The 15,253-nt window shown below is 41.1% G+C and overlaps 1 protein-coding gene across 3 annotated transcripts in view; it reads right to left on the bottom strand.

Annotated features, from left to right (window-relative positions):
* Positions 1 to 15,253, bottom strand: part of C5H10orf90 (chromosome 5 C10orf90 homolog) — a 139,292-nt gene that overhangs the window by 24,600 nt on the left and 99,439 nt on the right. For all 3 annotated transcript variants that reach the window (XM_033149423.1, XM_033149424.1, XM_033149425.1), the window contains 3 exons: positions 5,943 to 6,236; positions 2,867 to 3,060; positions 511 to 712 (listed from right to left, as the gene is read on the bottom strand). In XM_033149423.1, the coding sequence (XP_033005314.1) occupies positions 511 to 712; positions 2,867 to 3,060; positions 5,943 to 6,236 (690 nt within the window). The remainder of the gene's footprint in view (positions 1 to 510; positions 713 to 2,866; positions 3,061 to 5,942; positions 6,237 to 15,253) is intronic.

The following is a 15,253-nucleotide window of genomic DNA, read 5'->3' as shown; positions in this document are numbered from 1 at the left end:
AGGGAACTGTTGGCTGTCCATGGACTACAACACCCATCATGCCTGGCTGGGGCTGATGGGGGTTGGAGCCCAACATCTGGAGAACCACAGGTTCCTCATCCCTAAGTTAAGGAAAAAGTAGCGATGCAACTGCCATACCATGTTAGAGTTTGTCCCTAAAACAGAGAAAATATTTCCATGAGATCTATGTTGCAAAGGCATTGTGGTACAGTTTGCAGAAATAAAGCTTACTTCTCCTTAAAGATATCCTGCGTGGTGCAATGATTTGCCCCTTTTGTGTAGTATAACTGGGGAGATTGGAGTGAATTGAACTGATACCATGGCAAAGGCTTTTGGAGAATTATATATTGATACATGAATATGGCATTTAGCATCACCACAAATTACATCCATGCAGGAATCAGTATGAAAGACTATCTCCAGACCAGAGCACCAAATATTAACAAAGGAAGACTGCATATTCTAGCAAAAACTGTGATAATTTGGTTAAAGTGCCACAGGTGAACTTACCACTGAGAGGATGAGGAATTGTATACTGTTTCTTCTTACTCGTAATAGAAGTCGTGGAAAGTTTGCGAGAAAGAGCAGCCCCTTGTTTCTTTCTTGAAGGATCACCCTGCTGGGTTTTCCTCAGCTGTACCATGTGTTTGAGTTTCTTTAGGCGTTCTTGTGAGCGGGAAATAAAGTGAGGCTTGTGAACTTCTAGCGCCTCCTAAAATAAATACATACATTTTATTTGGAGTGAGAAACAGAGAGGGCATTATCAATTATTTACTCTGAACCAACTTAATGAAATTCCTGTTTCTCAAGTGTTTAGGTTTGCATCCAACCACCATGGAAATTATCACATAATACGGACATGATAGGATGTCTCTCAACTGTGTGGGACCTCATACCTCAACAGAGGAAATGGCAGTCATGTGCCCTCTTGTTTACAAGCTCACCTTTCTGCAGCACAGGAAAATCCCACCTATCCACCAATGGATCAAGGATTTGTCTTCAGGTGGCTTCATGAGTTGACAATATACCATCAACTTTAGAACAGGAATGGGGAACCTGCAGCTCTCTAGATGTTGATCAACTCATTCCAAACCCCATCAACCCCAGCCAGCATAGCTCAGGTATGATATGAGTTGGAGAAAGGGTAGGATAGGACTTGCAAGCCCATAAACAGCTAGAGGGCCACAGGTTCCCTGCCCCTGCTTTAGTAGATGGACAACTACCATGCTATATGGAAAGTATATACTGTTTTTTATGCCTAATCAAGAAAAACCGACTCGCCCTATTCCACATAGCTTACACAGTATAATTGGCCTTGAAACTGATTGCCTGCAGCCTTTGCCCTCTTCATCCCTTTCCTGCACCCTGTCTAGTGTACTTATTGTGCTGGTATGAGTGTTGTGTGGTTCTATGTCATATTAGTAAAAATGGAAGAGCATTATAAAAGTATTAACACAACAACAACTTGGGACATGTTTGAAAAACTGCTACATTAAGCAGGACTGGCTATTCTTGCAAACACACGTCTCATTTTTGCAGTTACCAGCGCCTGTGTACTTCAGAATTCCTTTTTGGGCTAAGTGTCTAAATAGGGAAACCAAAGGACAATTAATGGCTTCCTTAGACATCCAAGATATATGGATTCAGGATAAGTGCATCTGCTGTGCCTCAATGGGTAAAAAAGCAGCAGAATCCATTTATCACTATGTGCTTGGAAAGAAAGAAAGAATAAAAAAGTGCAGTATACTCTTGGCCGCTTCATTTAATTGTTTATTAAATATTTTTCTGCTGCCTAGGCTGTTTACTCCTAAACCATTAACACACTTCTGTTGCTGTTTAATGTGCTGTCCTTGTTCCATCACACTCAGTTCTCAGGGTAAGATAAAAGTCCCTTTCATGGTGGGTCATGAATAGCTTTTTTAACATGCTCAGTGTTTAAAATGGGAGACCAGAATGGTGTTATCAGTAGTAGATTAACCAACATTTAACCCTTAATGTTCAGAATTAGGTTCATAACATTCTGCCAGTCTAGCCCTTAAAAACATAGTATCCCTTTTTAAAGGTTACTGTCCTGGCTCCCAGTTGCTGAAGAACGAGAACTGGAAGAAGGATTCTTTCCAAAGGCTTTACTGTTTAGATTGGTGCAATACATAAGCACATCGCTGGTCTAAGGGAAAAGCGGGGCACATAGCTGATCCAATGCTTGGGTACACAATGGCAGGTGATCTAGCACACCCCTTGCTTTCCTCTATAAAGGAATGTGGCAGGCTCAACATAGTGCAGCAAATGGTTCTGCTCCTTAGCAAGCAACCTAGCACTCTGCCTCAAAGGTGGGTACTGCTCCCATCTCTTCAGATCTCCCTTGGTGCCTTCAGAACTTACCGGTAGGTTTGATGGCTCTGGGGTAAGCTGTGAGAGAGGGATTGTGGAGGTGCTCAGACAGCTGTGGAGAGGAAAGCAGTGTTGGAGAGGAAGGCAGGGTGCACTGCCCTCACCCTGGGGGATCCATAGTCTTTTAGGGCACAAGAATCTTCATTTTGCTACAGTAGACTAATACAGCTACACCTCTGGCCATTGGATCAGTAAATGTGAGGGGAAGGAATTGATGGAAAGGTGAGCAAAAATGTGTGTGTATAGCAGGGGCTTCTAGAGGGACAGTGGGGAGTTTTTGCTCATTTTCAACAGATCAGGCAATCAAAATGATTATTTAACCATGAACAGCAGCTTCAAGTGACCTCATTGTTCCGTTGATAAAGTAAGAAAAGAAAAAGAAAAAAGAAAATGTGACTTTCTGCCCCCATTGAGTTCCCAGGAAAATAACCTCACAGGACTGAGAGTTAACAGAGAAAACATTCTGATATGTTACCCTGAGAGTCAGTGGGTTTTCAGGAATGTTCTCAGGCTCAGAGCAGACCTCTGGCTGCTGGAAGGCTTCATGTTTCTCATGAGTAACATCTGGCTCATGAGCTGTGGAGGTTGTTACCCTGTCGATCGTCTTGTTCATCTCACTTTCCTGATGCTCCTTCAGCTTGATAGCCAAGCCACAGAATTTGTAATCACCTTAAGAAAAAGAGAGAGATGTTTATTAAGGGAGAGCAGCTACCGGCAATTTGAATTTGGGTCTTTCTTTGCTTATGGAGGGTGGTTTCTGAAACAAAACCATCAAGTTATATATTCTTCAGCATTTTAGTGAGAATTTATCCTGATAAACACATTTTTTTGTATGCAGTTTTGGATAATGTACATGATTTTGCAAACAATTTCCCCTAATATAATGCATTTTTGTAAACAATGGTTGGAGAACTGCATTGCAAAATTTGGATAAATGTGAATTTTGAAAGATAGCTGTGTTTTGGTTCACCTATTGGTCTGGAAAATGTTGTTTTGATAGATTTGGAGTTAATTGCATACTGAATAAAATTTTTCCTTCCCTAATGGTGGCCACTAACACATTGCCAAAAAGAAGATACATCACAGAAAAAGAAAGAAAGAAAATAAAAAAAGAGGACATAGATTTGTTTTTAAAAATGCATTTGCAAATACATATGCAAATTTGGAAATAATTACTAACTTTGGAAATAATTACTAACATTGAGGAAAAAGCTTCTGTTCTAATGCACTTCTTGCTATGTAACTTTTCTACCTGGAAGAAAAAGTTTTCCCACCCCCTCCGCCATCTGAATGCAAACTGCTTTCCATTTACAACCTTGATTCCACCTCACTCCACTGCATGATCATGGGGGCCTGAGACTGCTGCCTAATATATTGCTTTTCAGAGCAGGTGGAGGGAAATATATGTTGCTCTAATTGATAATTATAATTTCTATCATTTACAATATATGATGCTCCTGGAGTATTCAAAGCACTTCACACAGATTATCCCAGAAATCTTTACAACCACTCTGTATAGTACAATAGATCATAACCAGAATTATTATAAAATAAAAAATTCTTTCCAGTAGCACCTTAGAGACCAACTAAGTTTGTTCTTGGTATGAGCTTTCGTGTGCATGCACACTTCTTCAGATACATGCACACGAAAGCTCATACCAAGAACAAACTTAGTTGGTCTCTAAGGTGCTACTGGAAAGAATTTTTTATTTTGTTTTGACTATGGCAGACCAACATGGCTACCCACCTGTAACCAGAATTATTATGTTTAGTACCACCATACTGCAGATGGTGCAGGGAGAGGGGCAGAGGGGAACAACTGGAGGACAGTGGCTAGCCTAAGGCAAATTAGTGAGTTCATGGATGGGGGAGAACTAAAGTCAGAAAGCTCAGCTCACAGGTCACAGCCTTTGCTGCATGACTCTCAATAGCTCATACACTTTGAACCAACTAAGATTTACTGCAGTGATGACGGACTACAACAAAATATGTATATTGTATTGTTCCTCAAGTAATTTGAGTTCTTTTCACTTCAGTCTTGCAGCTGTTGGTTTTTTTTTTCATTGTTCCTGTATTGATCTGCATATTTAAGTCCTTATTTTACTGCAATTACTATAAGATGAGAAACTAATAAACAAAATGCTAAAATATTATTTCAGTTCATTAAAAATGTAATCAATCTAGAAGGTTTTTAAAAAATGTTTTCCTCCTTTATAATCAAGCTTGATTGATTGCTCTTTGACAATCAATATTTCTTGCATTATTTATAATCCCAAAAAGGAGTTTTTGCCCAAAATCCGAATAGATGTTTTCAGCATTTTACAAGCTAAAAATACAGAATTAATCCAAAATGGCAAATTATCCTTCTGAAGAGCACTGAGACGTGCCCTTCTTACAAGAGTGACAATAAGCTTGTGTTTCCTGCCAAATGGTATTGTAAGGTCCTTGGTTAGTTGCTCATGAGTAAGCAGGAAAAACTCCAAGTTTTCCTTTAAGAGTTTTATTGTGTATACTATGTACAGTGCAGAGCTAACAAGTTCATGTCTGTATCAAGCGTCGGCAGAATCTGGGAATGGCCCCTTCTGGTTCTGATCCCAACAAAAGAGTTTCAGTATACGAAAACCCCGCCTTCCATCCTTTCGTTTCACCCCTCAACGCCTTTGGGGTGACGGAAATTGCATGCCTCCTTCATCGCCCCTGGGGCTAGGGGAGTGCAGGGTCTCTCCAACATTCCCAGAGCCTCGACCCTCCATCTCCTGAGACCCATGCCCCTCCCCGCTAGAAGCCTCGCTGTTCCCTCCGCTGCCAGAGGAGGTGCTGCTGGTCAGGTAGGGCCAGGGCTCTCTGTAGCATCCCAAGAGCAATTCCACCACCTTGCGCTGCACCAGGGACAGTTCCCTGACAGGTATGATTCGAGATATTAAATATCTGGGAAGAAAGCCTATTTCAGATTGTTTCAAATGATCAATTGCAGTAAAGAGAAAATACTTTTTCCTTGTGTCATGGCAGAAGTTTGATACTCTTTTTTTCCAAACAAACAAACAAATAAAAATATAAAGTTGTTTTCTGCAACTGTTTTACCAAGTTGCAAATCCTCTCCCATATTGATTGTTTGCCTTTCTTGTGCATACTTTTGCTGAGCCAAGATTCTGAAAATATTTTTCCCTGAAGAGGGGTTTGCAAGGTAAATTGAAAAACTGAACATTAGTTTCAGATATTTTTCCAGGCCAAAAGCTCCATGGAGGCTGTGGTTGCACAGTGCCCATGTACCAATTATTGTGCATATATTTCCATTGTACACAAAAATCTGTTCCTAATGCTGCAATGGTAGGGAAATACATTATGTGACCTGGAGCTGCTGGGCAGGAAGGTCCTCTTGGTTCAGGAACAACAACAACAACAACAACAACAACAACAACAACAACAACAACAACAACAACAACAACAGATAAATGCAAACAAGCTGCTCATTAACAGCTCTGCACCTTTTACTCTGATCACATTTTAACATGCCACAAAAGCTAATAGCCAATGAAAGATTTGCAGCTTACCTTTTGGGAATGGATCTTGCCTGTGGATATCATTTTCACCCAGTGCCCTTTTTGATAAAGCCTTTATATGATACCCGTGATCAGAAAAAGATGTTTTTGGTTTCAGAAAGCTTTGGGTCTGACTCTCTTTGGACTCTGAAGTGCCTTTGGGTTGATGTTTATCTTTCAAAGAAATGCCACCTTCCACCAGGAGTTCTTTCTTGGATGATTGCTCCAGAAAGGAGGCATGTGCTGTTTCATAGTTTCTGTCTCTTATGCACTGTTTTCTGTTGCTTCCTGTGGATGCTTGTGTGCCTATTAAAAAGTAAGAGAGGGAGAGGAGAAATAAAAGAAAAGCAATGCCTGAAACATAACTTCACTGTCATGGTTACTTCTGCAAAGGTCCTGCCAACATGGTTTGCAGCACTGTGTGTATTATTATTATTATTATTATTATTATTATTATTATTTCATAAATGTAGCCCCACACCCTTGAAGCAGTGAAGCTGTGTCACTGCCACCAGAAAACAGTGTGATATCATTACCCTCTTCACTTCCTTGTTCTCTAAACTGCTTTTAATCATGTTATCCTCTTTCCTAACAAGACTACCTGTGATTACAAATTAATAGCTTCCTAAGCAGCCCATATACCAACATTTCATTTCCACAGCACAAGATTGTATACTATGCAACTCTAAGAAACCCACTGAGGAAAATAATTGCCAAGAACACAGAGCACGCTTCATAAAAGACGCACGGTTGGTATAAAGCCAAATTTATTTCGCAAACATATTTCAGTAGTTCATTGAAGTCTTGACCTAGGCATCCCATTGCAGTGTGGTTACACTGGCATCTTCCAGACATACATTTAACACACAGAAAACATGATCTGCAAAGTTGCTCTATAGGGCTTCTTGGCAAGGGAAGAAAGGAAGGTTAGGTGAACAAATATCATGCCAATGAATGAATGGTGATCCACCAAGACTGTTAAGCACTATTGGGGCTACTGTGAAAGGAAGATTGCAAGACCCCAGACTCACCCAAAGTCCTCCACCCCCACAGTCCACACAGGATCATTCAGTTGAGAGCAATTTCAAGTCCAAGACAAGACAAAGTCTTGTGTACTTGCCACTCCCATCTCCTCCAGAAGATTTTCCATGCTGACCAGGAGCACAAACAACAGACCATGCCATGGCATCAGTGCCAATCCTAGTTGCCCCTCTCTGTGGGGCCTTTTTAGTGTGCAGCTCATTCAACACTAGCAACAGGCTTATAGATAAGTTTAGAGATGCTTAATTTTTGAATTAACTGTTCAAAAGCATCAGTGCCATCATTATTCATGAATTACCACCCAAAATTCCATTGCTTATGTTTCCCACTTTCTGTAACCAACTGCAAGGTTCACAGGTATTTCTATTCTAGGCTACTACAAATATACATCCCCCCCTCTCCCAAGCCTGTCTTGTTAGTTTGTGCACACATGATTATTTATGTGTGTGAGAGTGTGCACATGCACACACAAATGTGGTTGACTCCCTATATCCTTTTCCTAAACCCAGCTTGTCAATGTGTATCCGTGTGGAGGGAATGACCATACTATATGAGATGAACTGCGTTGTTCGGCTAATAAACATGCCAGCCTCTCAACAAGGCCTTGCAACAACAGCAGCAAGAAAGGGGAAGTTTGCAAGCTTTGTTTATGGAATTAGATAGGATCTGGCCTGAGATGGGCATGGGCATGCATATTTTCAAGATTCACAAACTACTAGTGAAAACTTGATGGGGAATTGAAAATGACATTCAATTCGTATGATACCTGTTCGAATCTATTTTCTTGAAGTTGGCTGAAATGAACTACATGGATAAGACTGCAGTCACCCTTATATGTGGCATCTGATGGTGTTGCTGTCTAATAACAGGGTGCATTGGTCCATGGGGTCACGAAGAGTCGGACACGACTGAACGACTGAACAACAACAACATTCCTCAACACCAGGCAAACTTTACAAGGTGCAGGTAGGTAGCCATGTTGGTCTGCCATAGTCGAAACAAAATTAAAAAAAAAAATCTTTCCAGTAGCACCTTAGAGACCAACTGAGTTTGTTCTTGGTATGAGCTTTCTTGTGCATGCACACTTCTTCAGATACCAAGGTGGCCACACCACACCCTCATTTCACATAATAAGATACCTGCACATTTTTTCCCATAACTAACTTTCTAGGAGGGCTAATGAGCTTTAAAATGAAAGCTCATGGTCTTGAGAACCTGAAGAGGGTTACCAATGAAAGCATTCATGGGCATCATGTCACCCATTGGCGCCATGTTAGTTCATACATTTCTGTATTATTATCTCTGTAACAGAGATCTCAAAGTTTCCCTGTAACATACATTGTTATCTCTTGATAACTGAAAACTACATTAGCTTTCCTTTCCCCCTCCTTCTCCCCCACTCCCGTTTCTGAAACATATCTAATTTATTATCTCTTTCATTAGAATTATCCCAGTGGGAACCACAAGGAGTCACTTACTGGTTCAATGAACGTCCTGGTAATGGAATTAGAACGTTGCCCCTTAATTACAGTGGCTAAGCTAAAATAAAACTTAAAAAAAAAACCTCTCTATGTTGAAGCTCATTCTGCTTGGCAATTGGAGTCCTCTCCAGCTGTGATTTCTATTAAATTCTGGTGGTTTCGCTGCAAACTCTTTTCTGCAATCAGGACTGGTTCAAGTTATCTGGAGCCACTCAGCTGGAGCCCCGATTCCATGTAATCGTTCACTTTCCTGTCTCCTATGTAAGTCTAATATTAAGATTGCACAATCCACCTCTTATTCACAGATCAGTAAAAGGTAATGGGGTTTGGGCACAGAGGCATAGAGAAATGAGTTTCACTGGGAAAAGACAGGCAGAAGAATACATGTGCAAGATAGAAAATAGGGACCAAATACAAAACCACAGGGACAGTGCTGTAACTTAGTCAACAAAACAGTGCTAAATGGCAAGGTACACACACACCCCACAAATAAAATGGGGGGGGGGTCTTTGAAAGTGGCAAGTGTTTCTAGACAGGGAACTGGGATAATGACAGTCTGACATCCCTGAATTTGTCAATTAACCAATTGCATCCCTAATATTAGACACTTCCAAAATATCACCCACTAGTTATAAACACAATAGCAAGACTGTATTGCAGCACATGTATAGGTTGGAGCTCATATTTTAGTGAAGAAATATCTACATTTGAGTTGTTAGCCAGAGAATCTTGTATTTGTATCTCACCCAGTCTGGCAAGTTGTTAAAACTGTTCCCCAAGGAATAGATCTCACAAGGGGAGAGAGTAAGGAACATGTGTATTCACTGAGTTATAAAGCAATGTCAGTTCCCTATCCAGGGGTTGATTAACGTAACCACCTTAGAACAGAATAGTCGAGATTTACCATTTTAAAAAAAATACACAGAGACAGACTGTGCTGTAGTTACTAGCTATAGCAATTTAAAGTGTTAGTTGCAAACACAAGCGAAAATCAAACCCCACAGTCTGTGCCATTTATCTGGCAAAGATGTGAAAACATTGAGTAATTTTTGGAGCTACATTTGATAAATATTTTCTTTTACCAATTAAATCTTTCAAAAATGGACCCAAATCTGGCTCTTCCTTTCATATAAAGAGCCAAAATAAAACACAAACAGCTGTCAATTATTTACTGTAGAGTATGTTGCAAATAATTTACAGGAAACTCACAGCCACACACAAAACAGAGAAAGGGGTGCTTAAAAAGCTGAGATCACACTGCTCACTTTTCATATTCTGGGAACATTTTCATTGTATTGTTTAGGGAATAAGGCATGAATCTCTCATTAAGAATATCTAGAGTGGTATTTCTAGCTCTCCAAGCAACAAACTGAAAATATATGCAACCCACAGAGAACAGCTCAAATTGCAATTGGATGGAGATAGGGTTTTGCTATTATCCCAGTTGAAGGAATACTTTAAAGCTAATGAAAAAAGACATGAAAGTCTAATGCAGAGGGAAACCTGTGAGAACAAAATAGCTGAGACAAAAAGAAATGCTTCCATTAGTAAAATGTGTGTCTGTATGTGTATATATTAAAAACTGCACAATTTACACAATTTGTTGATGCAGTAAGGGAAAGGTAAAAGTAAAGGTACCCCTGACCATTAGGTCCAGTCGCGGATGACTCTGGGGTTGCGGGCTCATCTCGCTCCATAGGCTGAGGGAGCTAGCGTTTGTCCGCAGACAGCTTCCGGGTCATGTGGCCAGCATGACTAAGCTGCTTCTGGCAAACCAGAGCAGCGCACAGAAACACCGTTTACCTTCCCACTGGAGCAGTACCTATTTATCTACTTGCAGTTTGACGTGCTTTCGAACTGCTAGGTGGGCCGTAGCTGGGACTGAACAACGGGAGCTCACCCCATCGTGGGGATTCGAACTGCCGACCTTCTGATCAGCAAGCCCTAGGCTCAGTGGTAGGATGCAGTAAGATACAAAGGGGAAAAGACATAAAGGTTGCAACAAGCTTTCCGCCCACTCAACTCTTCAAAGTTTCATATATCCCAAATATGCCCATGCTATTTTTTTTTTTGGGGGGGGGTGGTTGGTTCAAAAATAAACTAGCCATGCCTCGAACCAACTTTGTTGCCTTCCCTAAGATGGCTTTTTGATCATGCTGTAGAAAAGCAATCTCTTTTACAAAGCAAACATTGCCAGGCAGCTGGTCCTTATTCTGTGATTATTATTATTATTTTTTTTGGTAGGAAAATACTTGTTAAAGGAAAATACTGTTGTGGGCAGTTATGGGTCTTCATTTCTGTTTTTAAAAAGACAGTGAAAAGTTACCCGCATTCCTGGCTTCTCCAGCATGGTTCCCAGGGTGCTACAGTGTTTAGCACTTCTCCCTAGGTGCCTGCCCAAACCTTTCAACCTTCCTGTTTGTTTGTTTTTCTTAATCCTCAGGCAGCAGGGCACATTTTCCCCTGTGGTCCCAAAGCTCTAGCACACATGGGAGAAGGGCTGTAGGTCAATGGGAAAGCAACTGCCTTGCATGCAGAAGGTCCCCCCACCAATCTCGGGAACTGTAGTTAACACCCCCACAGACATAGCTGTCAACCTTCCCTTTTTTGTGGTTGACAGCTATGCCCACAGAGCTGCAACACCCAGGACCCTTAAATTGTAGTTCTGTCTTTGGGGGAAGTCGTGTGATTTAAATGTATGGTGTGCATGCTGCTATCAGCCTTAGTTTCTAAGGCTATAACGAAGCCCAAATGCAGCATGTAAATTGAATCATCATATCGTCTTTCTCCTTTTACCTGCTGCTTTCTCTTTCTTCTATTTCCTCCGAGTCAAATTTTAGACTGTAAGCAACTTAGGGAAGGGGCCTTGTCTGTAAAGTGCCGCCACACACATTGATGGTGATATATAAATAATGACCACTCAAATCGAAGAACTAAGGATGATACCAGAAGCTGTATAAATGGCAAATTATTCAGGCAATGAAAGTGTTAAGAGCCTAATAGTCATGAACAGCTGTGTTAGCTTGTTTGCACACCTAATACTAATTTGTGCCAAGAGTGTGAGTCAGCAGATTAGTGTTGGACAGCTGGTAGGGAGGATGACAAAACCTCCTAATTTTTCTTGATGGTTGCATATGTGTGTTCTAGAGAGCTGAGGTTTTATTGTTGTAGTCAGGTAAATTAAAGCCACACACATCGAGTCAAAGCTACAGGATATTAGACTAAGAGCCTACTAATGTGAACCATCTAAAAACACAGTAAATGCACCATGTGGCATTGCCTCCAGAGCTATAGTGATACCCTCTTGTGGATACGGTCCCCTGTGGCAAACTGGAACACACTGATAAACTTGAGCAAAAGGAAAATTCCTATGTCTTAAAAACCATGATTCAGGGACTCTCCATGAGAAATGTTCTGCATTTTTATGGGGCTTAAACTTTGAGCCTGCTGTGTTAAGCTATTTTAATTTTCAAACAATAAGAACTCAACATTAGCATGGTTCATGCATAACACCAAACCATAGTTTATTAAACTAGTTTCATAAACCATGGCTTAGCATTATGTGCGAACCAGACCAGTATGGCAGAGTGTGGTTGCCACTGAAACTGCAGCTTCATGACTCTCCTCCTCTATCTCCCATAATGCCCAATAACACAAGATGCATGTGGTGAAAACATCTTGTGAAGGGTTTCTTTGTCCCCCTTCTGCAGCATTTTTTGCCGGGGTAGGATGATGTCATTCCACATGTTTTGTATCAGTAGATGTTACTGGTGAAACCGTGCTATTTAACAACAACCACTTCTGGTCTGGTTTTGGTCTCAAACCGCTGGGATCTGCCCCTCTGCACAGCTGCCTTGGAAGCTGCTTTCTGCTATCCCAGTCTCCTGTCTCCACTACGCCAAGTTTTTCCGTAGCTTCTTCTGTCACCCAGTGCTGCCATCTCCTTAGGAAGTTAAATTGCAATGCAACTGAATGACAACAGTGCACTACAACAGCAGCAGAAACCCAGAAACAAGTGTTGGGGATGCTGTGATGGGGGCATCACCAAACTAATCTCGGGTGTGGACAGGTTTAGAGATCTGGAACAGACACTTAAGTTTTATACAGCCTGAGCATTTGTACAGTAAAAGTACTGCTGCAACAGATCTATATCATGGATCAAACTTCTACACAAAACTCAACCGCCACCTTCTTGTGAGTTCTCCGAAGGCACATTTTATGAAATTGGTATTAAGGCAGCTCCCCCAGTGGGAAAAGCCAGAACTGATTTCAACGTTGTAAACATACCCATTGCTCATATATTTCATATACCCCTTGTTTATATTTAACTCTAGCTACATGCCTTTATAGTTATGACTTTAAGGTTGTAGTAACAAAGCACTCTGTGTGTGGGTTTCCTTGTGTTTGATTTGGAAGCTGCAGTTAGTGCAGAATGTTGCAGCACACAGGAATGACACCCTGCCAGCATATAACACCTCTGCTAAGAGATCTGTAGTGGTTGCTCATGGGGCTACCTTTGATGTGGGGCTACCTTTGAAGGTGACCCGGAAACTGTAATTAATCCAGAATGCGGCAGCTAGACTGGTGACTGGGAGTGGCCGCCGGGACCACATAACACCGGTCCTGAGAGATCTACATTGGCTCCCAGTACGTTTCCGAGCACAATTCAAAGTGTTGGTGCTGACCTTTAAAGCCCTAAATGGCCTCGGTCCTGTATACCTGAAGGAGCGTCTCCACCCCCATCATTCAGCCCGGACACTGAGATCCAGCGCCGAGGGCCTTCTGTCGGTTCCCTCACTGCGAGAAGCAAAACTACAGGGAACCAGGCAGAGGGCCTTCTCGGTAGTGGCGCCCGCCCTGTGGAACGCCCTCCCATCAGAAGTCAAGGGAATAGACAACTACCTAACATTTAGAAAATACCTGAAGGCAGCCCTGTTTAGGGAAGTTTTTCAACTGTGATATTTTAAATGTATTTTAATGTTTGGTAGAAGCCGCCCAGAGTGGCTGGGGAGACCCAGCCAGATGGGCGGGGTACAAATAATAAATTATTATTATTATTATTATTATTATTATTATTATTATTATTATTACTGGGCCAAGGTCAGGGTGTTACTATTAGTATATAAAGCACTTAACACCTTGGGGCCAGTTTATTTGCAGGGATCACCTTTCCCTATAAATGTCAATTCAGCCGCTTCAGTAACTAATACTGTTACAGATGCCACATAATACTTTTTTCACACTTGTAAGAAATCAGTGTGTAGCAGGACCTACACTTTGGAACTCCCTGCCTATTGACAGGATGTTTTATCTCCTTATGTGCTTTATTCCCTACGCAGTTTTTAATAATCTTTTGATAGATTTTAAATACCAACTATCTATTTTTAATCAATAAATGTAATGTTTTGTTTTATATATTTGCAAACCAGGTTTTCTTACAATCAAGTGGTATATAAATTTTGTTAAACAAATAACAAATATAATAACTATGGGGACCTAGAGTTTCATCGTTGTAGGTGTTTGTGAATCCAAGTTACAATCAAATCAGCTCCTATTTTCCTTTGAGGTTAACTTGAAACATTTCCTTTTCATTTTTTCCCATTGTCCTTGGTTTGCTGGCTCAAAGATACAAGGTCTCTGTTTTGTGGCTTCTTGAAAGGGAGGCTAAACACGAGATGCTTAATCATTCTGTTCATCACACCATTGTAAGCCTTAGCTAGAAAACTGCAGAAGTAATGCCCCCAACTATAGAGAAAAGAGGGTGCCCTACAATCTGTTACATCACAACAACAAAAGTTTTCCATGAATGCTACAATCACCAGCACTAAGCTAGTTTGCGAGTTGGGCAGAACAATCCTAACTTGGGGCTGGGCAGGAGTAGAGCAATGGAACCACTGTGATTGAAAGCTGTCTCATGCTAGCCAGGGTGGAAGGGATTTTTGGTGGTGTGTGTGTGTGTGTTGGTGCTGGTGGTAATTCTTTGCTATTCCAGGTGGGCAATGCTGAAGATCTGCGAGGCTTTGAAACACATAGATTCAAAGCCACACTTGCTACCACTGGCAATTTAAACACACACACACACAACTTTAACACCAACATGAACAATTTTTTTCACAGAACTTACCGCTTACCCAATATTTACGAGACATCTGGTAAGCGTCACTCCATTGGCCAGGTTCTATATCCTCTACATAGCACATTTGTGCTTAGGGTAGGGCAATGAAAGACACTGACCAAGCTTTAAAATGTGAACATTGTCCATTTGGAGCAAAGATTATGGCATAAAAGGGCACTGATGTCAATGCAGTATCCATGAGAGTGGGAATGAAAGACTTTGTGATGTCATCCTCAAAATAAGTACAATGCGGCTTGATGGTCAGAGGCTAGTGACCTTAAGGGCATTTGCTTGGAAATAGCAAGTTGAGGTTCCTTATGTGAGTTTCTCATTGGGATGTAATAAAAAGGTCATTTTTTGTCATTTGCATCCAAATCTAGATTCAAATCTGGTCAAAGCTGTGATTCTGTATCACACTGAGTACAGTATATGAACAACGTGCTAAAGTACCATAAAGGAAATTGTCCATAATGTTCATAGAACAAAACAAATCAGTTCCCGATGCGATAATGCTGCAGCTAATGGTTGCAAAGGCAGGTTTTTGTCTAGCAAAGATATCTGCATTACCATTAAAAAATCAACACCTTTAATTGTAAGGCTGGGGTGTACATGGAAACAAGCTAATTCAACCCATAACAATGAGAGGCAGTCCTTTGCCAACTGCAGCATGCCAGATGAATGAACCC

The sequence above is a fragment of the Lacerta agilis genome, chromosome 5 (assembly GCF_009819535.1).
Source record: "Lacerta agilis isolate rLacAgi1 chromosome 5, rLacAgi1.pri, whole genome shotgun sequence".
In the NCBI taxonomy this organism is placed as follows: domain Eukaryota; kingdom Metazoa; phylum Chordata; class Lepidosauria; order Squamata; family Lacertidae; genus Lacerta; species Lacerta agilis.
Note: the sequence above shows the minus strand (reverse complement) of the source record. Positions and strands in the feature narration are given on the sequence as shown.